At 39.5% G+C, this 24,496-nt stretch overlaps 1 protein-coding gene across 1 annotated transcript in view; it reads left to right on the top strand.

The window, feature by feature from the left end:
* The window catches only part of DNAJC16 (DnaJ (Hsp40) homolog, subfamily C, member 16), a 60,913-nt gene that overhangs the window by 20,747 nt on the left and 15,670 nt on the right, over positions 1-24,496 (top strand). The window contains exons 5-7 of the mRNA XM_006883626.1: positions 5,185-5,369; positions 9,507-9,611; positions 10,544-10,702. Coding sequence (XP_006883688.1) covers positions 5,185-5,369; positions 9,507-9,611; positions 10,544-10,702 — 449 coding nt within the window. The remainder of the gene's footprint in view (positions 1-5,184; positions 5,370-9,506; positions 9,612-10,543; positions 10,703-24,496) is intronic.

Here is a 24,496-nt window from a genome sequence, read left to right as displayed (position 1 = left end):
CAGGTATATAACCTGCGTTTATGCCTCTTAAAAAATGTATTTGCTATGAATAAGTCATTGTGCAAAATTTGATCATTCTTTCTCCAGCTCCATTTCTGTCACCGAGTCCATGTTTTCCAACTACTGAATCTTCCTCCTTCTAATCGACTTTTGCATTCCAGTCACCCATTATTATCAATGCATCTTGGTTGCATGTTCGATCATTCTCCCTTCACATCTATCTCCCTTTCTCCAGCCCTCCATCTAATAACTTATATATGAAGCTTCCATGGCTTCTGTGATTTCAAACACATCAGCTGATGGTAGTTCCTTATGTTGGGATCAGTGTCTCTGAAGTTTAGTCCAATATTTATCGGTCAAAGGTGATGCATCCTGTAGAACTGGTGTGTAGATAGGCTTTTCTTGGCCCGAGGGGCCTTGCGGCTTTTGGCCTCTCTGATTACCTGAGAAAATAGCAATGATTATCCTACTTTATTCTAGTTGCTAAGAGGAAATGTAAATTTGCTCTAGAATTTAGAAATGGAATTATAAAAGGATAGAGGTAGGAGGGGACAGGATACCTGTAAGTGGGGAAGATAATATTAAGAGTGAGGATTGGGCATTGTTTATCTTGACCGGACAAAGAGGCACTGAGCCTATCAGATAACACAGTTCCACACACTCAGAGTCTCCCTATCTGACTTCACCCAGATCTAGATGAAAAAATACTCAACAATTGTTGTATACTGTCTAGTCAGAACCAACCCATACAGACCATCACCCCAGCAGGTTTTCAGAGGCCATAAATCACATGGGAGGAGAGTGCCCATCTTTCTCCCATGGAGCAGCTGGTGAATTCAGACCAGTACTTTTGCGTTGGCAGTACAGTCCCTTACCAGTCAGCCACCACCAGTGCTTCCTCAGCCTCCCGTAGGCTGTGCTAATTGGAAGAGATACTGCTGGACAAACAAGTGCAGGAACCTTTGATCATAATCTCTCCAAGTGGTCATTTCCCCTCCTCGAGGCTTGTTCTTCCCCAGCCTGTTTGTTTTAGCAACTTATTCTTGTCTGTTTATGGCATATTTGTGTCTGAATGATTATTGTCTATGTCAAATACTGGTAGTGAAATACTTATAGTTGAATTTTTTTTTGTTTTTTTGTTTTTAATTCTTATGTATCTTTCTTTTCTGCCTTAACCCTTTGAGAGAATGGTCTGTCTGCAACTTGCTCAGAAAAGTGCCTGGAGCTTTCCCACACTTTCTATGAGGTCTGTTTTGGGGAGCAAGATAGGAATTTGCTAATTACTCCAAGCCTCATGTGTATGTATTATAGAAAGCAAAAACATAAACCTAGGAATGAGAAAAATGCCAGGAAGTCTCCATTACACTACAGAATCCCTCTAAATCAGACAGCTGAAAACAGTAAAGACTAGTTTTCCTTTGTAAATATATCCTGGCCTTCATGTCAGCTAGTAGGCCAAGAATTAAGTCAGTGTCTTATTATTAATTCTGCAGTTGGACCTTCAGGTAGAGATCGCGTATTTAAGCTCTCATAAGTCTCTGGGGTTGATGATGATGTTATGTCATACTCTAGAGTCAGAACCCACCCATGGCTGACCCTGCTGGGGATTTTCAGAGGCAGTAAAACCATGGGAAGAGATTACCTCTCTTTCTCCTGTGGAGCACCTGGTGGATTCAAATCGCATGCATTCAGATTGGCAGTGCAGCTCCTTACCTCGAGGCCACCAGGGCAAAAAGCCAAGTGTAGGAATCAAGCTCTTCCAAGCTGCTTGTGATCAAAAACCCAAAGAGCATGTCCATTCCACCCTGTGCTCCCTATACCAGGCTCCCCAGATGGAGCTCAAGTCCCATCAGTTTTACTCACCTTGGCCTCAAATTAGGAACTTGCCCCCTCCCCTTTTACAGCACTGCAGTTTGTGGATGGGAATAGGGAAGTCATGTTCTCTTTTGATTTCTGTCTGTCTCCAGTCATTGTAAAGAGAAAGCTGGTAGCTTTTTTGAGGGCCTAACAATGTAAAAATGAATTTTGAGCATTTGAACTAATGTGGAGGGGGTGTGATTGTTCTTATCAACTGCAGGCAACAGATGAAAGGGTCAGAATTGTAACTAAGCCTGAGAATATGCTGCCTCACTTATTCCGACTAATCCTTTCTATAATAGTGCTTTTGAGTTAACATCTTACTGTGTTCTAGGCATGGAGCCCTGTTGGCACAGAACATTAAGTGTTGGGTCACTGACAGAAAGGTCACAGTTCAAATCCACCATCTGCTCCCCCAGAGAAAGATGAGGTAGGCTCCTTCTGTAAAGATGTACAGGCTTGGAAACCCAGTGTGACAGGTCTTCTTTTCCTTTCCCTACTGGACAAAGTGGCAGGCCTTACTGTGTATCAGAATGTACACACAACAGTTGAGTGTATTCCAGGAACTGAATTACGTTTTCATCCCCTTCTGTTCATGCTGCACTTCTAGTGTGTATATAAAGATTGACAAGGATACCCTCCAGTATCTACCTTATCATAGTGAAAGCTCCAAACAACTTCAGTAAGCAACAGTAAAGGATTGGTTAAGTAGATGGTCAGTTCCTACCATGTGTCTGACTCTGTTCTGGATGCTTGGTATACATCAGCAAACTAAACTAAACTAAACTAAACTGCTTTCAGGAGGCTTACATTCTAGCAGGTGAAGACAATAAACAAGTGATAGAATGAGGCAGACAGTAGTATGAGACAGGAGGTGCTTTGGGGAAGACAAAAGTAGTGGCTTGAGAAAAATCAAGGGTCAGGAGGGCAGTTTTAGATACAAGAGCCAGTGTAGACTTCACTGTGAAGGAGTCAGCTGCACAGCCACGGGAGTGGGGACAGGGCATGTGCACTCAGACAGAGGGAAGGCCCTAAGGCAGGAGCATGTGTGTGTTTTCCAAGAAGAACAAAGATGCTGAAGCTGGAGCAAAGTGAGTGTAAATAATGAGAGAGGAGGGAAGTCAGAGGAGTCTGGCCCCAAATCAGGAAGAGTCTTGTCAGCCCTGGTAATGATTGTGGATTTTATTCTGAGCAAATTGGGGACCCTTGGCAGGATTTTGACACAAGAGTAATAGGACGTGTTTTTGTAATTTAGCAGCAACAGGCAGGCTCCTGTGTTGCGCGTAGAACTTGTTGGGGACCAGGAGAAACAAGGAGACAATTTTGGAGGCTGTTGCAACAACCCAGTCAAGAGCGAGAGGAGGCAGTATTATGAAAGCGGAAGAAAATGGTCCGATTCTGACTATATTTTGAAGACCCAATAGGATTTGGCTGACAGATGGGAATTAGGGTGTAAGGGAACTCAAAATGACTCTCAGTATTTTTGGCTTGAGTAGGTTAGGGATAAGACTGAAATAGCCAAGACATGGGCAGAACAGGTTTGTGGGAGGAAATCAGGAGTTCCATTTGGGGAATTTTTAAGTTTGATAAGTCTTCGGTATCCTTGAAAAGATGGGTGCTTACTGGCTACCAGTATTTAATAGTAGCTCTGGTAGTGTAAGACGGAGTTGCTCTGTTTCACCCCAAAAACATATCCATCAGTGGTGGGCTTTTGGGAAGAAGGACGGATAATTTCTTGTTGTGTGATTTACAGCCTCAGAAACCCAATGGAGGATTAGCTCTGAGCCAGCCCCAGCTCCACAGCAGTGAGAGTTGAGCGTGTTTAATCAATCTAGTATTTAACAGAGTGACCATCCAAATATACTCGTGAACAAATAAGAAAAGTCAGTGACTACTAAGTTAAAAAAAGCAGCAGATGATCCCTTTTATCTTATACATTCGCATATTTCATAGAAACAAGTACACGCAGATAAATACCGAAATGTTAACAGTGGTGATTTGGGAGTTTGGAGTGATTTTTGGGGTTTTTTTTTAACCTGATTTCTTTCTTTCTTTCTCATCTGTGTTCTCTAGTATTTCAGTAAAGTAATTCTTTAAGAGAGGGCATGTTGATAAAAAGAAAATAAATGCTCATATTGGTAAGTTTTTTTAGCTTTTGCCTAGATGATGGTGTTACAAACCGCAAGGGGTTCTTTCTGTAGTCAGTCGCCAGTAAGACAAAGGGATTGCAATATCCATAAATGCACTTTATTACACAGATCTGAGAGACAGGAGTCACCTCCAAGACTGTCTGCGCATCTGGGAGTGGTCATGGGATGGTGAGACATCAACTTACTTAACAGTAAACTTTTGTTAGTAAAATGAAAGAATTTCTATATTCACACCCAGATACTGGCTTTCTAGGCAAACAGGCAGATTAAGTTACAGTTTACATTTGATTGGGGAAACCAGCTTCAAAAAGATAACAGCCAATCTAGGAGTTGCATCTTCTCTTCTGATAAACAGATCAAGAAGGGACGGGAAGAACTCCAAGGTCAAGCAACCAGTCCCACAGGCTGGAGAAAACTATAGTTGTATAATTGATACCTATATAGAGAATTCTAAACTTATTAATACCACCCTGTCATTCCCCCCTCTTTTTATATAAGTCCTATATCTGTAAGACAAACATACCACCCCATCAGTGGTTGTTTAGAGGTGTTTTGGATTTACTTTTTTGTTCCTCCCCTCCCCTTTGTGAACAGCAACACTGTGTACAGGTTACTCTGTTTTCCTTTAATTATTTCCTTATGGTCTACAGTTGACCCTTGAACTTGCCTTTGACCTTCATGGGTCCACTTTGTCCTCTAAGCTCAAGTGCTATCAGGGTCACCTCCAAGTGGATAGTTCTTCTCTCCCAGGGAGATGATTAGTGTCACATACTGCATCTTAAGCCAATACTTGAAACACTTGAGCCAGAGGATTTCAAATCTGCATTATTCTCGGATCAATGCGTTCACATCAAGCCTGTGTGATTCCTGTACGGGAGGTATGGGAGGTTGACACCCACTAACCTCTGTATTGTTCAAAAGTCAGCTTTACGCTCAAAATCAGAATAATAAGCTAAAAATAGAAAAGTTTTAGCTCTTCTTGAATACTACCAGGTTTTCTTTAGAAAGGGTGAACCCATTTCAAATTCCAGCAGTGAAAGAATACTAGCCAGCCTAAAAGGAATATCTTCATTTATCAGGTAGGGATTGTGATTTCACACTGAAAAATTACTGACAGCGGTTCATCCAACTGTTGTGGGCATGGAAAGGTTTCATCTAGTCTTCTAATCCTTTTCAGGTGTGGGGATTGGTGTGGTCCATGCTGGGTACGAGAGACGCCTAGCCCATCACCTAGGAGCGCACAGCACACCCTCTATCCTAGGAATTATAAATGGGAAAATCTCCTTCTTCCATAACGCAGTTGTCCGTGAGAACCTACGACAATTTGTAGAAAGTCTTCTTCCAGGGAACTTGGTGGAGAAAGTAAGTATCTATTGAGGAGAAAATACTGAGAAATCTGTGAGGTGCTGGGCTGCTTGCTAATTAGCATTGACTCTACCTGTAGTCACCTCAGGACTAGAGTGTTGCATCATACATATTCATTAATTACTTAAACGAAATTATTTAAATTAAATCCTTTGACAAAATAAGCCTGTAACAGACTCCAAGGGTTTATTCATGTTAGTAACAGCTACTTTGAAAGTCTTTCACTCTCAGGTTTGATGCCATCATGATGTCATTATTATCCACTGTACTTAAAATTACACTGACTTATCTAAGCAGAAACTTAAATCACATGCTAGAATAAATGGAGTCTTTCTGACTTAGGAATTTATCTTGTGAAATACTTATGAAAGTATTCGGAATAAGTTACATTGTGTTTTATGTTATTGTTGCCAGTGAGTTAGCCACAACTGATAGCAACCCTTTAAATAACAGATTGAAGCCTCTTTTATCCTGTGTCATCCTCAAGCCCGTTGTTGCCTACTATTGGTTTTCTCGTTAATGAGTTAATGATTAACATTTCTAGAAGACAACAGAATCCATGCAATTAAATACTATGTTTAGAAATTTTTATTAGGCTTTCTTTATCAGTTCTTTAGAAGATCAAAGACTACAGCCTTCAATACAAATTACATCTCCACATTAAGAAAATGGAACTATTCATCACTGGGCTTGTGGGCAACAAAATGATAGAGAAAATACTGAAATTGTCGGTGGTTTCATCTTACTTGGTTCAACAGTCAACACCCTTGGTTGATTAAGAAATCAAAAGACATTTCATTGAATAGGTCTGCTATGAAGGACTTCTCTAAAACGCTAAAGAGCAAAGATACCAGTACAAAGACTAGGGTGCACCAGATCCAAGTCATGGTCTTTTCAGTTATTTGTTACTCTTCTGAAAGTTGGACTAAGGATGACAGAAGAATCCATGCCTTTGAATTGTGGTTTTAGAGAATAATACTGAATATTCCATGGACTGCCAAAAGACAACAAATAAGTCTTGGAGAAAGTGCAACCAAGGTGTTTTTGGGGAAGCAAAGAAGGTGAAGCTTCTTCTCACGTACTTTGGGCATGATTTTACGAGGGCCCAGTGCTTGGAAGGGTGGAAGGTCAGAGAGGAAGGCCCAAAACAAGATGAATTAACACAGTGACTCTTAACAATGAACTCAAAGTGTATCAGAGATGATAACGATAGCACAGTATAGGGCAGGGTTAGAGTCACTGTGAGTTGTAGCTGATACAAGGACACAACAACAAAAACATTCTTTGTTGAAGCATTTTTTTAAGACTTACAGAAAAGTAGTGTAGAAAGTACATAATTCCCACACCTCATTTTGTTGTGCTCTGCTTTATTAATCTTCAGAGACACTGCTTTTTTTTAATTGAGTATTTGTGGAAACCTGGCAGTAAGCAAGTCTACTGGCAGCATTATTCCAACAGCATATGCTCACTTCGTGTCTCTGTGTCACATGTTGGGAACTCTTATAATAGTTTAAACTTTTTCATAAAGCTATGGCACAGCTTAGTTAAAACATAACTTTTAAATGCACTGGCAAATGAAAAAAAATTGTGTGACTTGTTTTATCACAATATTTGCATTAGTGCAAATATATTGTGGAAGCGAGCCCACAGTAAGTCTGAAGTACGTTTGGTATCTTCTCTCCTGCTGCCCATGGTTTGCTCTACTAGCATTTATGTTACTGTGATGTATTTGTTAAAATTTGTGTTGATACGTCATAATTAAAGAAATGATCTGAAGTCCATTGTTTAAGTGAATATTGACTCTTTGTCTTGTGAATCCTCTGGGTTTTGATATATAGATAGACTGTTATACGTTTATACACAGGTCCCATTAAATCAGATTTTAGAACTTAACCAATGATGGCTGCAGGATGAATCCATTTGACAACTGTGAGGCAAAGAAGTTGGACACAAGAATTCCCATTAGTTTTTTCTATTTTATATTTTCATATCTAAAAAATCATCCTTTTTCCTCTGCTCTGGCATGTTAGGTTGAGAGTCAAAGAAACTGGAAAATGACTCTTTATTTTGCTTTCAACAATTTGTTCATCTAACAATACCAATAGGAGAGTTACAGACATTGCCACCCTGTTTGTACGTGCACTGTTCACGGACCATCTTGATTTCACAAAGGATATATTTTTCAGTATTACTTTGATAATTGAGAGAGGGTGTCATTAGCTCCTAAAATGATAATAAGTTGGTCTCTTTATTGTAAAATAGCTACTGCCTTGACCTGCAGGGGATAAGGGACCACAGAAGAGCATTAAGCAAAGGAGTAAAGTGATCTGATGTTTATGCAGTTAATCTAAAAACAGTATGGAAAAGGTGAATTTTTTTTAAACTGTGAAAAAATTTCCAACAAATCATGGTGGCATAGTGCTTAAAGTGTTAGAAAGGTTGGACTCACCAGCTGTTCCACTGGAGAAAAATGTGGCAATCTGCTCGTATAGAGAGTACAGTTTGGAAACTCTGTGGGGCAGTTCTGCTCTGTCCAGTAGGGTCATTATGAGTTAAGATCGACTCAGTGGCTGTACAGATTAATTTTTTTTGTAATTTTTTTTTCGTACAGATTATTTTTTATGAAAAATTTTTAGGTAGGAAATTTGTTCATGTTTTTATTTAATTTTTTTTTCTATTTTGGGGTATAAACCAGGAAACATGAAAGTAGCAATTCCTGTGGTAATATATGAAATTAAGTAATGCACATCTGTTGTTGTGTACTATTGAGTTGGAACAGACCCATGGCTGACCCTCCAGCAGGCTTTCAGAGGCAGTTAATTGCACAGGAAGAGATTTCCCATCTTTCTCTCTAGGAGCAGCTGGTGGATTTGAACCACTTGCCTTCAGGATTACAGTGCAGCCTTTTACCACTAGGCCACCAGAGCTCCCTAATACACATGTAGAATGGTGATTATTGTTAGGTGCTCTCAAGTAGACTCTAACTTATAAGACTGCTTTATTTCTATAAACAAGTGAGAAAAGTAATGCTGTATCTTCTGCAGCTTAATAAGTTAAAAGGTATACAGCAAATTGGGAGCACCATGATAGTTGAAGAGATTGAAGTTATCAATTTCAGTTTGCATGGCTCCACAATCAACACTTTTGACACCACCACTCAGGTAATCAGAAGACAAATTGCACTGGGAAAATCTGCTCTCAGGGACCTCTCCAGAGTACTGACAAGCAACAGTGTCAGTGTAGAGACTAAGATGTGCCTGATCCAGGCCATGGTCTTCACAATTACTTGCTCTCATCAGAGAGCTGGACATTGACTAAGAATGACAGAGGAAGAATTGATGCTTTTGAATTGTGCTGGAAAGAGTCTTGAACATACCATAGACCACCAAGAAAACAAAAAAAAAATCTGTCTTAGGGTGAAACCAGGTTTCTCCTTGGAGGCCAGGATTTTGAAGCTCCATCTCACATACGTGGCCAGGAGGGACCGATCCTTGGAGAGGGACATCATGCTCAGAAGGACACCCTGGATGAGATGAATTGATACAGCAATGGGCACAAGGGGAAGGTGTGTCAGAGTCACTGAGACTGGCTCAGGACAGAGCAGGTGTCAGAGCTGCTGTACATAGGGTTGCTATAGATTGCAGTCAACTCGATAGCACATAACAATAGCAGTCTATAATTAAGTAAGAATTTACTTTGGAAGTTCATTTTATTTGTAAAAGTTTTTTTATTTTTTGGAAATATGTACAATAAGTGTTTCTGGAAAGATTATTACAGTCTTTAGGAATTGGAGCAAATGAAAAAAATACCTGCTTTTTAAAATAGCTTAGTCAAATGAAAACAAAAATTAGTTATCTACCTCTAATATTTTGTAAAAAAATCTTTTATGTATATTTTATTTTGTTGTCTCCATATTAGAATTTGGAAGCAGGAGTGGCATCTACTTCCTAATACCTCTGGAAACTCTATGAACTTTGATAAATGATGATAGTTCTAGAAAGGCTTCAGGCCTTCTGTTCATAGGGTCACTATGAGTTGTACTGACCTCAACAGCAATCAACAGTAACATATTGGAATTATAATACAGTTATTAAGAATTAAATACTGAAACTAACATTCTATTTTCAATTCAAGGTTACAAATAAAAATTATGTCCGATTCCTTTCTGGCTGGCAGCAAGAGAATAAACCTCATGTCCTTCTGTTTGACCAAATACCAGTTGTACCACTTCTATACAAGGTATTTCATATTTTGGAGTGATGTTTTCATTTCTTTCGTGAAAAGAGTCATGTCTGTATTGAAATGTGCATCTTACTTGTCCTTTTGTGAGCAATGCATTGTCCCATGGGAGATATTTGAACTTACCCTCACACATTCCTGTACTGTTGATGCTACTTACTGTCCTAAGATCTTCCACATACATCACCATTTAATCCTCAGAAGAACCTAGTGATACATGTATCATCCCTATTTTATAGACTGAGGTACCAAGACTTAGAGTGGCTTTTATAGCTTACTCAAGGTCTCAAGATAATGTGGTGAAGATACTGAAGCCTGTGTAACTCCAGAATCTGCCCTCTTACACTTCAGTGACTTTCTCATCATCACTGTGACATGTGATGGGAGAGGAAAGTGTCCTGGGTAACAATTAGCATGGTCACTGTCATTTTATATATAAGTGGTGTATGGTAAGTCTATAGACGCTCCATGCTGCCCACTGAATACAGTTGTCAATAAAACTATTTTGCTTTATTTGTGAAACGTAGACTCAGAGGGGAGCTCTGGTGGCCTACTGGCAAGCTGCACTGCAGGTCCAAAGGCACGTGGTTCAAATCCACCAGATGCTCTGCTGGAGAAGGAGGGGCAGTCTCCTCCTGTGTGTCAGATCTGATTCATTGGTACACAATAAGAAGGGGGGAAGGAGAAAGAAGAGTAGCCTCAGTGTACACCTTTGTTGGTACAGTTGTTATACATAGAATACCATCGAATGTCTCAATGTGAGAGCTAGAGCAGCCCAGTGTTTAACCACGGTGCCCCCAGGACTCCTTATAGGAGACCTTTCGAGGCAAGGTTCCTATTCATACATTGATGTGGGAAAACTCATATTTAATCTGTGATTTATACATTACGCTGTCAATTTCATTCTCTTCCTCTTTATTACGCCCTAACAGTTGACTGCTTTTGCATACAAAGATTATTTGTCATTTGGATATGTCCATGTTGGTTTGAGAGGGTCTGAAGAAATGACAAGGCAGTATAATATCAATGTCTACACCCCTACCATCTTGGTCTTCAAAGAACACATCAACAAGCCTGCTGATGTTATCCAGGTATGTGATCCTTCCAAGATTTCCTTCACATTTCCTTTTCAGGCCTTCTTACAAATAAATAGTAAATCTAAACAAAGCAGATGAGAGGAAGGAGAAATTTGTTATTAAATTTTTTTAATTTAATGTATAAAATTTTAAACAAGATTTTTTATTTAAAAAATCTGACTTGGGGGGGGCTCTGGTGGCCTAGTGGCAAGAAGCTGCAACTACAATCCCAGAGGTGCATGGTTCGAATCCACCAGATGCTCTGCCGGGGAAGGAGGGGCAATCTCCTCCTGTACCAGTCAGATCTGATTTGACGGTACACGCACACAAAAATAATAAAATAAAAAAAAATCTGACTTGGTACTGTTGAGCTTGAGTATTAGTTTTTCTAGAACCTTAAACATTTTATGTTAATATTTAGAATAAGTTCAGATAGAAAATATCTACATTTTTAATTTCCAAAGTTTACACCCAGCTTTAATAGTGCTCATGTAGAGCCTATACCTGGACCAAGAGGCTGTAGTGCAAACAGAGCAGGGGAGCACTGCATGGTTTAAAATTGAGAAGGGAATGCCTCAGGGTTGTATTCTCTTTCCACCTGTTCAGTCTGTATGCTGAGCAAAGTATCCAAAAAGCTGGACTCTATGAAGAAGAATGTGGCATCAAGATCAAAGGAAGACTCATCAATAACCTGAGTTATGCAAATGACACAACCTTGCTTGCTGAAATTGAGGAGGACTTGAAGCATTTGTTGCCAGAGATCAAGGAATGCAGCCTTCGGTATGGATTGCATCTCAGTGTCAAGAAAACAAAGATTCTTACCACCAAACTGATAGACAGTGTCATGATGGATGGAGAGGAGATTGAAACTGTCAACAGCTTCATCTTGCTCGGATCCACAATTAATACCCTTGGTAGCAGCAGTCAGGAAATAAGGAGATGCATTACATTGGGAAAATATGCAATTAGGGACCACTCAGATTATTGAGGAGTAATGATGTCAGTTTGAAGACTAAGATGTGTCTAATTTAGGCCATAGTCTTTCCAGTCACTTGCTATGCAACTGAGAGCTGGACAGTGAATAAGGATGACAGAAAAAGAATTGACACCTTTGAGCTGTGGTGTTGAAGAGCACTGAATTCTGTGAACAGCCTAGAGAACGAATAGATACGTCTTGCAGAGGGTGCAGCCTGAGAATGATGAGGAATCACCTCACATACTTTGGATATATTTCTAGGAGGTGCTATTCCTTGGAGAAGGACATGATGCTGGGAATTGTGGAGGGTCAGTGAAGAAGAGGAAGACCCTCAACTAGGTGGATTGAACCTAGTAACTGTTGGAATGGTCTCCTATATCAGGAAGTGTGAGGCTCGTAAAGGATAGAACAGGGTACAGATCTTTTGTTCATAGTGTCACTGTGAGTTGTACTCAACTTGATGACACCTGATGATGACAGCAGTCTCCAAAGAGCTGTTTCTAATCCAGAAGATCAACACAAAAACTTCTTGGGGAAAAATAGGCAAATAATATGAACACAATTCTGAGAACAGATTCATATTATTAACGGTATTTTTTAAAATGAAATCTCACAAAGAAATGCAGATTTAACATTTTTTCACTCATCAAATTGTCAAAATAAACACGTTGCCGCAAATGACAGCAAAATGTGTTTCTAAGCACAGCCATCCATTTAAAAGTGTGCGGCAACGTATTAAGGGTTTGCTTAGGAAAGACCTGATAGAGGTGAGATTTCCTTTTAGGAATTTAGGGAGCTCTGGTGGACTACTGATTGGCAAGAAGCTGAATTGCAATCTCAAAAGCATAGAGTTCGAGTCCGCCAGTTGTTCGATGAGAAAAGAATGGGTGGTCTCTTCCCATGAGATTAACTGTCTCTGAAAACCCACAGAGGGTCAGCTATAGGTCAGTTCCAACTTGATGACAACCAACAACAACAATCTATCCTAAGGAAATAACTCAGAAATTTACCTACAAAGATTTTATGTCTTAACAGCAGAACTTGGAGAACAGGGCAACAAATATCCAGTAATAAGCTAACTATTGGTACAAACCAAACAGAATATTATATAACCATTTTAAAATGACAGTTTGAAGAACATTTACTTAATGATGAGGGTATTTTAACACTAAAGAACAAGCAGTGTAGAAAAGTGTATGAAAACTTCCTTAGTAATAGCTTATTTGTTGTTGTTATGTGGCATCAAGTCACTTGCTACACATACAACAGCTCTGAAGCCTGCGGTCCTGAGCCAACTTTATTGTCTCCAATGCATCTAGCCCCATTGCCTGTATCAGTTCATCTTATCGAGGGTGTTCCTCTCCTGCACTGTCACTAAACCCTCCCAAGCATGATCTCCCTCTTCAAGGACTGGTCACTCCTTGCAACATGCCCAAAATATGTCAGATGAAGCCTCAGAATCCTTGTGTCCAAGGAGCAGCCTGGTTTCACTCACTCTAAGATGAACCTGTTTGTTCTTGGAGTCCATGGTATATTCAACACTCTTGTCCACTATCACAGCTCAAAGGCATCAATTATCTTTCTATCATCCCTAGTCATTGTCCAGCTTTCTGATGCATAGCTATTAATTGGGAAGACTATGGCCTGGATCAGGCACACCTTGGTCTGGGACTGACATCTTCAGTACTTTGGACAGATCCCTGAAAGCAGACTTTCCCAGGCTGCTGGTACCAAGAGTGTTGATTGTGGAGCCAAGCAAGCTAAAGCTGTTAACAGTCTCTTCACCATCTGTCATGATGCTGTCAATTAGTGAGAATCTTTATTTTCCTGATGTTGAGCTTCAATTCATATTGAAGGCTGTAGTCCTTGACCTTCTGCAGCAAGCACTTCAGGTCCTCCTCAGTTTCAGTAAGCAGGATTGTGTCATCTGCATAATGTATGTTGTAGATGAATCTTCCTCTAATCCTGATGCCACATTCCTCCTTATAGAGTCCAGCCTCCCAGAGGATTTGTTCTGCATATAGATTGAAAAGGTATGGAGATAGGACACATCCCTGGTATACACCCTTCTCGATTTTGAACCATGCTGTATTTCCTTGCTCTGTTCTGACAATTGTCCATGTATAGGTTTCACATAAGAATGGGATTCCCATTCTTCTCAGAGTTAGCCACAGTTTCTACTCTTTGAGAATTGTATTTATACTTACTCCCTATGGAAAATTACAAATCAAAAACATATCGATTACTAGCACTACAAAGAAATACTTTGCCAGTCTGCTCTTACAGATACAGAAATGCACACTAACACCAACCACGTGCTCCCGGTGGCAGGTGACTTTATTGTAAGTCAAATAACGCCTGCAGCAGCCCCTCCAGCAGATTGTCTTTTTTTCCACAGAGCTGCTAGTGGATTCAAACAGAGAGAGAGACAGACAGACAGACAGACATTCCCTTACTGTTAGCAGCACAGCTTCCTGCAGACTACCCCATCAGAGCTCCCTTCTCGTGGTGGTTTTATTTTCTTTCTAGTCTGATTTCATTGCTGTATAGTATTTATGACCATACTATATTCATTCTTTTGATTTTGGCCATTTTGGGGCTTTGAGAAGCAGTATTATCATGAACATAAGTATCTGCGTTTACCCAAATATTCATTTCTCTAAAGGCATAAAAATGTTTTCAAAATCTGCTTCTCAGAACTCGAATGGCTCCCAAAGACCTTTCCTATTGTTCTTTATCCCGAAGTACAGTAAAAACAACAGAAGTTAGACTAATCTCACTTTAAAATATTCTACTGAAGCATTAAAAATTATTTACTTAAACCGTGTGTACATGTGTTTTTGAGAGTTTCAGGGTTGTGGAAGGAATTGGAAGGGCACGAAGCAGTCTACGTGGCAAAATACAAAGGCTATGCTGTCTTGAGGAAGGCACATGTATTTGTAGCCATTCTGTGGGTGCGGTTTCTTTTTAATTTTGTTGTTGTAGTTAGGTGCCGTTGATTCGAGTTCAACTCAGCGACCCTATGAACAAAAGATCTGAACCCAGTCCTGTCCTGCACTATCCCTACACTTCCCTACACACAAGAGTTTGTTGCAATAGTCACTGTATTTTTTATTTTTACTAGAACATTATTTTTACTTGAAAGAATACCTGGCAAATGAGCTCTGGCTGTTCAGACTTGGGAATTTGGCAGACATTTTCTCTAAAATAATTGGAGTAAGCCTGGCACTCTATAGGATGCAATTGATGATATTGCCAGTGATATGTTCAGACTTTCATGAAAATTTTGTAAAATTTATAAAAGTCATCTTAAGCCTAGTAGCTTCACAGAACTTTCTGACAAAATAGATTCATCAATATATTTTTTTTGTTGTTAGGAAAAAAGATGTAGTTAGATAGATACAAATAGATTGGTAAGTTAAATTTAGTAAAATGAGATGTGAGACCATTAAGCTGGTATTTTCCAAGTGTGATATTACAGAATCATGCGTACATAAAGATCTGTTTGAAGTTCAAAGTTGATTGATGGGTTTTAGTTGACAAAGAATGCAAAGTTCAGTTTAAAATTCCAGTGGTGAGGATGTAGAGAGACTGGAACTCTCATACACTGCTGGTGGAAATGTAAAGTGATACAGCCATTATGGAAAGTAGTTTGGGGCTTCCTTAGAAAGTTGGGGATAGAAACACCACTTGATCCATCAGTCCCACTATTAGATACATATCTGAAAAAAATAAGACAGTCTGACCTGCTCACACACGTGTTTATTGCTGCACTATTTATAATAGCAAGGAGTTGGAAGCAACCCAAGTGTCCATTAACAGATGAATGGCTTAAAGAAACAGTACATTCACACCTAGGAGTATTATGCATCACTAAAAATTACAAAAATTTGTGAAATATTGCACAACATGAATGAAACCAGTACAAATTATGCTGCATTAAATAAATCAGTCACAAAAGTCCACGTTTTTGTTAGGTGCCATCAAATTAATTATGAGTCATAGTCAATAGCGACCCTGTGAACAGCAGATCTGAACCTTGCACTTTCTTGTGTCATCCTTACAATCTTTGTCATGCCCAAGCCCATTATGGTAGTCAAGAAATGTGGCCTCAGGATTGGAAGAAGGGTATAAGACCACTAATATAAAGAGTTAAGGAAAGGTTTAACACAGATAGACTCAATCTTACAGGTTTAACAAGGATAAGAACAGAAAGCAGAAGAGAAAAACAACAATAACGCTTTGCTTCATCTTTTTTTTTTTTAATTCTGATTTTAACAAAAGTTTACAGAAAGATTGGCATTCATTCATTCTTGCACATTTTTCTTCCTCCTCCTCCTCCTCCCTTCACCCTCCCCAAGTCCCCTTTGCAATGCACCTCTTGTTCCATGTTGTTGTCTTACATATATCATGTATATGCCTTTCAGTCCTTCCCCTCCTCTGTTCCAATGCAGTATTCATTATCCATTCCCCCCCCCAGGCCCCCATGTCAATCCTGTTTTATAACAGCAGTGTTATGTAGTATTTGTCCTTTTGTGTCTCAGATATTTTACTTACCATATTGTCTTCCAGGCTCACCCATATTGCATAATGTTTTACAAGTTCATTGATTTTCAATGCTGCATAATACTCCATTGTATGAATGTACCACAGTTTTTCTGTCCATTTGTTTGTTGGTGGGGAGTTGGGCTGCTTTTATATCTTTGCTGTTGTAAATAATGCATCAGTAAACATAGGTGTGCATACATCTGTTTGAGTCATGGCTCTGATTTCTATAGGGTATAATCCCAATAGAGGAATTGCTGGGTACGTCAAATGGTATGTCTATTTTCAACTTTTTTGAGAAAGCATCAGATTGTCTTCCATAGTGGTTGCACCACCCTTGCCAACATTTGTTTTTTGCTGCCCTGTTGAACTTCACTGTTGTTGCTGGGATTATTTTTCATGGTTTTTTTTTTTTTAAAAGATTCTGTATTCGGGAGCTCTGGTGGCTTAGCGACAAGAAGCTGCACTGCAATGCTAGAGGTGCACGGTTCAAATCCACCAGATGCTCTTCTAGAGAAGGAGGGACAATCTCCTCCTGTACCAGTCAGATCCGGTTTGACAGGTACATGCACAAAAATAGTTTTAAAAATTAAAAAAAAAAAAAAAGATTCTGTATGATAACCAGCTTTGAAGAGAGTTTTGGTATAGTATCAAACATAAGTAACCACAGTTACCAGAATATTATTAAGTCTTCCCTCTACCAGTAGTATATCTGTGTGAGGCTTCTTTTTAAACAAAAATTATGCCATAACAAGTTGCATGTAGAAGCATGTACGAGAATACACTTATCTTTTCTGGGAAGACAGACATCAAGGGATTTGCAAAAATGTAAAGCAATGCTACTCTAGTTCTGGTTTTGAAAATTGTAGTAGTTATTTGTATTTAAAGATACGAGCCTATTTGTTACAGATTTGTTTGTTTTTTTCACATACTATATTTTTTTACATATTTGTATTGATTTGCATGCAGTTATTCATCTACATTGGTTTCATAAACTATATTGTTGTTAGGCGCCGTTGAGTCACCTGCAACTCATAGTGACCATGTGTACAGCAGCTCTGAAGCCTGCCCTGTCCTGACCCAGTCTCACTGACTCTGGCACAGCTACCCTCATTGCCCCAGTTACTGTGTCGATCCACCCTTTCGAGCATGGTGTCCTCCTCCAAGGACCAGTCCTCCTGGCCATGTGCCCAAAATATGTGAGATGGAGTTTCAAAATCTTTGCATGCAAGGATTCACGATTTCACCCTCTCCAAGATAGACTTACTTGTTTCTTGGTGGTCCATAAGTATGTTCAAGAGTCTTCTCCAGAACCACAACTGAAAGGTGTTCTTAGTTATAGTCCAGCTCTCTGACGCATGTTGTTGTTGTGTGCCGTTGAGTCACCTGTGACTCATAGCAACCCTGTGTACAATAGTCCTAAACTCTGCCCTATCCTGTGCCAATCCCACCGTCTCCAACACATCTACCCCCATTACCCTGGTCTCTGAATCAATCCATCTCATTGAGGATCTTCCTCTCCTGCACTGATCCTCCACCCTCCCAAGCATGACATTCATCTCCAAGGACTGGTCCCTCCTTGAAACATGTCCAAAGTATGTCAGACAAAGCTTCATAATCCTTGACTCCAAGGAGCAGCCTGGCTTCACCCTCTCCAGGTCAAACCTGTTCGTTTTCTTAGCAGTCCGTGGTATATTCAGTACTCCTCCAACACCACAGCTCAAAGGCATCAATTCTCCTTCTATAATCCCTAGTCATTGTCCAGCTCTCTGATGCATAGCAAGTGATTGCAAAGACCATGGCATGTATCAGGTGCACTTTAGTCTCCAGACTGACATCGTTGCACTTCAGTACTTTAGAGAGGTTTCTAACCACAGACTTTCCCATCACACAATACGTCTTTTAATTTCCTGGCTGCTACTGCCAGAATGTTGACTGTGGAGCCAAGCAAACCAAAACTGAACAATCTCAATCTCTTCATCATCCATTATGATGCTACCAATAAGCCCAGTGGTGAGAATCTTTGTTTTCTTGGTATTGAGCCTCAAACGATACTGAAAACTGCGGTCCCTGACCTTCCACAGCAAGTGCTTCAGATCCTTCTCAGTTTCAGCTAGCAGGGTTGTGTCATCTGCAAAATGCAGATTCTTCCAATCCTGATGCCACATTTCTCCTCATAGAGCCCAGACTCCTGGAAAATCTGTTCTGCATAAAGATTGAAAAGGTATGGAGATAGGATGCAGCCCGGGCGTACACCCTTCCCAATTTTTAACCATGTAGTGTTTCCCTGCTCTGTTCTGACGACTGCCTCCTGGTCCAAGTATAGGTTTTGCATTAGACAATCAAGTGTTCTGGGATTCCCATTCTTCTTAGAGTTAGCCCCAATTTGTTATGATCCACGCATAGCAAGAAATTATGAAGACCAAGGCCTGGATCAGGTACACCTTAGTTTCTAGACTGACAGTGTTGCTTCTTTGTACTCTGGAGAGGTCCCTGAGAGCAGATTTTCCCAGTGCAGTCTTTTGATTACCTAACTACTGGTGCCAAGAGTGTTGAATATACCATCATTCATGTATGTTATATTTTATATCATTCATTAGTATTGATCTATGCCTGTTATCACCCCATCTTTTCAAGTCCCCATTGAATCTTTCCAACCTTTGACCCTTCATCTTTCTATTAACCTCTGCTATCCTAATTATTTCCCCTTTTTCTGCTCCCTTCTCCCTTCCAACATTTATTATTTGCTGTCCTGTTATACTTTGCTACTACTTCTGGGGTATGATGGTACCTCGTTGTTTTAATTTTCTTCTGTGATTGCCAGGAAGTTTTAAACATTTCTTCATATGTCTGTTGACAATCTGAAAGTCTTCCTTTGTGAAGAATCTTCTCATGTCTTTTGTCCATTTTACTATTGGGGTTATAAGTGTAAGTAAATTGACTGTTTCTAATTTCATTAACAATAACCTGTGGGATGGAAGCCTCTTATTTAAGCAGTCAGGACCTGGTGGTGTTAATTATAGTTGAGGAGAACATTGTTCTAAGTGTTACAGCACTTGTCAGTTTTCCGTACTGAGATAACTTGGGGTTGTTGTGAGACTGAAATATATGCCACTTATGTGTCAAATGCCATTTGGGTTACCCATGGTGGACAGGAGCTCCCTGACTAAAGCAGGCTGGGCCATCTACGTCCTAAATAACAGGCCTTTGAAAACCTCTATGAAGACTTTAGAGGATAGTTACAGTAGTATAGTGATAAAAGCCCAGATTGGAAGTCAGTTGAAATGAGGAAAAATAATAACAAATGTCATTTAATAATTGGAACATGGAATGTATGTAGCTTGAATGTTAGAAAACTGGAAATTGTTAAAAATGAAATGGAGCACATGAATATCAACATACTAGGCATTAGTGAGATGAGATGGACCAGCTTTGGCCACTTTGACAAAAGTTCTGTAGGGGCCTCAATAATTTTTAAGACACTTAAGTTGTTGCTGGTGAGGTTGTAGAGAAACTGGAACCCTTATTCACTGTTGGTGGGAGTGTAAAATGGTGCAGCCTCTATGGAAAGCCGTATGGCACTTTCTCAAAAAGTTGAAAATAGAAATACCATTTGACCTAGCAGTTCCACTACTGGGAATATATACTAAAGAAACCAGAACTGCCACCCATGCAGATACATGCACACTCATGTTTATTGCTGCATTGTTCACAATAGCATAGAGTTGGAAACAACCCAAGTGCCCATCAACGAATGGATAGAGAAGCTGTGATATATTCACATGATGGAATACTATGCAGCACTGAGAAACAAGGTATTCATAAAATATTATACAAAATGGATGACCCTGGAGGACATTATGCTGAGTGAAATATCTCAGTCACAAAAGGACAAATACTGCATAATGTCCCTGTTATAAAACAGAATTGACATGGAGGTTGGGGGAAAACATTTGCTTCATTGAAGCAAATGAGAAAAAGAACTGTTTAAAAGGAATATTGTATAGGGCCACTGTTGTAAAACGGGGCTGACATCGGGGTTGAGGGAAAACAGAAGGAGGGGATGAATGATGTATATACTGCATTGAAACAGATGAGGGAGAGAACTGTTTAAAAGGGATATATGATTGGATATATGATTACTGTCAAGACAGGAGTCCAGAATGAAGGCTGCACAGTGGAGTGGATTTGGGGGAAGGGATCTCATAACAATGAAAGAGTTTTTCTTTTACTTTTCAAGGAGAAGAGTGAATGGGGGGACTGTGTGGGTAGGGAGAAAAGTGCAACAATGAATGAATGGAAACCTTAAGTCTCTGTAAACTTTCATTAAAATTAATTTGAAAAAATGAGGATAAAAGTAAAAACTTTTCTTCCTGAAGAAGAAAAAAAAATAAGATACATGATTAGATATTATTTGCATGACCGCAGTCCAGAATAAGAGCTGCTTAGCAAAGTGGACTGGAAGTGGAGAGGGGGAGGAAATGGTGCAACAGTGAAAATTTTGTTTATTATCTCAGTGTGCTTCCTTTGGTGAAGTGCCCATATTTTACCTGTTTGTTTATTTTTCTTTTGGATTGTCTGCCTTTTTGTTAATGATTTGTAGACCTTACTTACATATGTTCTAGACTTCACCCACTCTCCCCACCCACTTCTAGTTTTTTAAGGAGCTCTGGAAGTTTAGTGGAAGTGTATTTGTCGAGCTAGTAACTGAAAGGTTAGCAGTTCGAACCCACTGGCTACTCTCTGGGGATTCTACACCTTTGACAATTTTCAGCCTTGGAAATGTGCTAAGGAGGATGCCATCTGTCCTGTGGAAGTCACTGTGAGTCAGAACTGACTCCATAGCAGTGAGTGAGTCTGCCTGTTGTTGTTTATGTGTGTGCTGAATGTCGTCACCCATTTTATGGCTTGTCTTTTCCCTGTTTTTATCTTCATTCTTCCCTTTTTAAAATCACTTACTGTATTATCAAGCACATGTGGAAAAGTGGACAGATCAGAATTGTCCTGCTGATATGTATTATGTATTAATACATATTAGCGTCTTTTGGGTCAAGTTCTAAATTACTGTCAGTCCCTTTTTTCTCTCCTAACTACTTCCCCTCCTTCAAAGGTAAGCACTCCTGCTTCCTGGCACCATAGATGTTTTTGCTAATTTTTAGAGCTTATACAAATTGATTCATACAATACATATCTCTCTGTCTGGCTTCTCACAGTATTTTGGCTGAGACACTCATCCATGTTGCTGTGTCAAGTTTGAGTATATTCATTCTCCTTATGGAAATGAATGAGTGGCACGAATAAGCCACAGTGTGTTCATCCGTTCCATTGTTGATGAATATTTCGGTATTTCCAGTTTGGATTATTTGAATAACAATACTATAAACCTATTTTTGTGTTTAGTGTCTTAGAAGTTCTTAATTTTAGTATATTCAGATGCCATTATTATGCTATGATTGGTTCTGGTTTCTTTAGTCTTTAAGGCATCCTTCTCTCTAACCAGGGTCATGACATTATTCTTCTCATAGAACTTTTAAACGTTTTATAATTCTGCCTTTTATGTTTAGCATTTTAAATCTTCTGTAAGTACTCTTGATACATCATTTTAGTTTTTTATGTTTTGGTATTTTTAAATCTTCAGTTGCATCTTGACTGTTCTTGGTATTTTGAATGCCTTTTATACATTTTAAATTCTGTCAGTTCTCTCCAACTAAGGAAACAAAAAAACATGTTGGGATTTTGTTGTGTCTGTATTGATCCTTTCACTCAATTTGTGGAGGTTAGGTTTATTTACCAAAGGAAGACTTCCAGTCTATGAATATTATATCTTGGCTTCATTTGTTTAGATCTTTTATATTTTTTCCTCAATAAAGTTTTATAATTTTATCTGTAGAGATCATATGATACTGTTTGTTATATACCGTCAAGATGGAACCCAGTGATAGCTCACTGTGGGTTTTCTGAGGCAATAAATCACACAGGAGGAGATTCCCTATCTTCCTTCTGTGGAGAAGCCGATGCATTCAAACCATGTTCTTTGAATTTTGGCAGCACAACTCCTTATCGCTAAGCCACCAGAACTCCCCAAGATCATAGGGTTCCCGCCACTCCCAGTTTCTTTCTCAACTCAGTTCAACCCATTGCCATCAAGTTGACCTCCAGCAGGTTTTTAGTAGTGGTAAATTACATTACATGGGAAATGATTGCCCGGCTTTCTGTTGCAGAGACACTGGTAGATTTGAACCGCTAACGAGGCTCGACCTAAATAGCAGTGCTAGTTATTAGCACAGCTCCCACCAGAGCTTCCTGGTTTATTTCTAAGCATCCTTACATTTTCTGTTTGCTGCTGTTGTTAAGTGCCATAGAGTTTACTCTAAGTCATGGCACACTCTGCCACAGAGCCAAACTCTGTCCATCCCTGCACCAGCTCATAGTCTGCGTTTAAGCCCATTGGAGTAGAAACTGCATCAGTTCGTTTCATTACGGGTCCTCCTTTCTTTGCTGACCATTCCCTTTTCCAGGGACTGTCCCTTCCTGAAAGCACACCCAGAGTATGTGAGGTGAATCTCACCCATCCTACAAAGACTGACTGTGCTTCTGAGTTAGATTTGTTTGTTCTTTTGAAAGTCCCTTGTGTATTCAGTATTCTTCACCAGCATGACAGTAAGGACTTCTGGAGGCAAAATACTATTCTAATTCTACTAACTGCTCCTCAGAAAAGATATGGACATTATCTTGCTGTAAAATTGCCTTGGAAACCTGATTGAGAGTCCCTGTAAGTCCAGATCATCCCAGTGGCAGTGTTTTAATATTATTGATTTTTAAATATTGACTTTGTATCTAGCAATCTTGCTAAATGCAGTTACTGATTTAAATAATTTATCTTCCTTTGAAATTGCTAAGTGAAAAATCATTTATCATCTGAGATTAGACATTTTTACTTTGTCATTTTCCATTTCTTATACTTTCATTTCTTAATCTTACCTTTCTGCTGATCCCACCTCTAGTGGGATGTGGAATAGAAGTGGTAATGAGGATTTTTTTCTTTAAGGTAATAATTTATTGTGTTTTCAGTAGAGATTTATAAAACAATTTAGGCTTCATCTCAGAGTTACTCAGTGACACTGGTTACATTCTTCACAATGTGAGAGCATTCTCACTTCTGTTCTGTTGTTACCCAATGTCTTTGGTCCCCTATATTCTCATCTTTGGTATAAGGTGGTTGTTAACTGTCTGGCCTTATAATAGGTGTTGTTTCAAGGAGCTCAGTTCTTAGAGGTAGAACTCATTGTTTTGTGAGACACACACTGTGTTTAGCAAGCAAAAAATGTGATATGGAGTCACAGGGCTGTGAGCATCTTTTCTGAAACGGCCAGAGGAATTGAGAAGAGCACAGCCCCTCACTGCCCCAGAGCAAAAAGCAGATACAGAGCCCATAGCCCAGCCTCTTGGTGCCTCTAGAGCCACACCAGAAGTAAGAGGTTTATTCATTGTTGACTCACAGACTGGTACTTAAAGTGGGGTTTGTTAATGGAAGTAATTTGGAGAATGGGAGAGGCAAAAAAAATATCACCCAGTGCAAGTCCAGGATTTAGTCTAGCAATCCCAAAGCATAATAACCTCAGACCAGGCTCAGGTTTCAGTCCACTCAGCTTTTCCTTCATCATTTGCTATAAGAACAGCAAAACCTTTAACTGTAGCCTTTGTCTCGGGGCTCCTCTGGTTATACCTTACCACAGTTCTCCATAGCAGCACCACGGGCTCTCCATTTGCATCACTAGGGTCTTGCTCCAATCTCCCTCAAGTCTTGTTGCTCAGTGTGGGAAGCTCGCTCTCTGTCTTATCCTAGTCCCAAAGCAGATGATGATTCGCAAGACTATGTGTCTACAGTTAAGGTACCTGGAGACCAGAGGGGCTAACATAATGGCTAGAAAAGCTAACTTTTAAGCTAACACCACAGCCTGTTGTTTAACTACAATTGTCCAACCTCAGGAGTTGGATTCAGTTAAAAGTCTGAAGAGTATCCTAGGCAGTGTTGTTGATATATGATGTTGCTATCTCAAGGCATAAGTCTCAGAGAATCCACTCTCTATGAGTTCAGTAAATTGGTTGTTTTTTAATTTAGCTTGATTTTTTTTAAAAGGAGTCATCCATGTTCATATTTCCAGAGAGAAGCTTTCTGTGTTTCTTTGATAAATATGATGTTCACAGGTTTTTAGGGTATGCCCTTTGTCAAATTAAAGGCATCTCTTCTATTCTACACTCACTGACATTATTTTTTTTTATTATTT

This window comes from Elephantulus edwardii, unplaced genomic scaffold, assembly GCF_000299155.1.
Source record: "Elephantulus edwardii isolate Elephantulus edwardi_28Jun2011 unplaced genomic scaffold, EleEdw1.0 scaffold00028, whole genome shotgun sequence".
Taxonomy (NCBI): Eukaryota; Metazoa; Chordata; class Mammalia; order Macroscelidea; family Macroscelididae; genus Elephantulus; species Elephantulus edwardii.
This window is presented reverse-complemented; position numbering and strand designations above follow the sequence as displayed.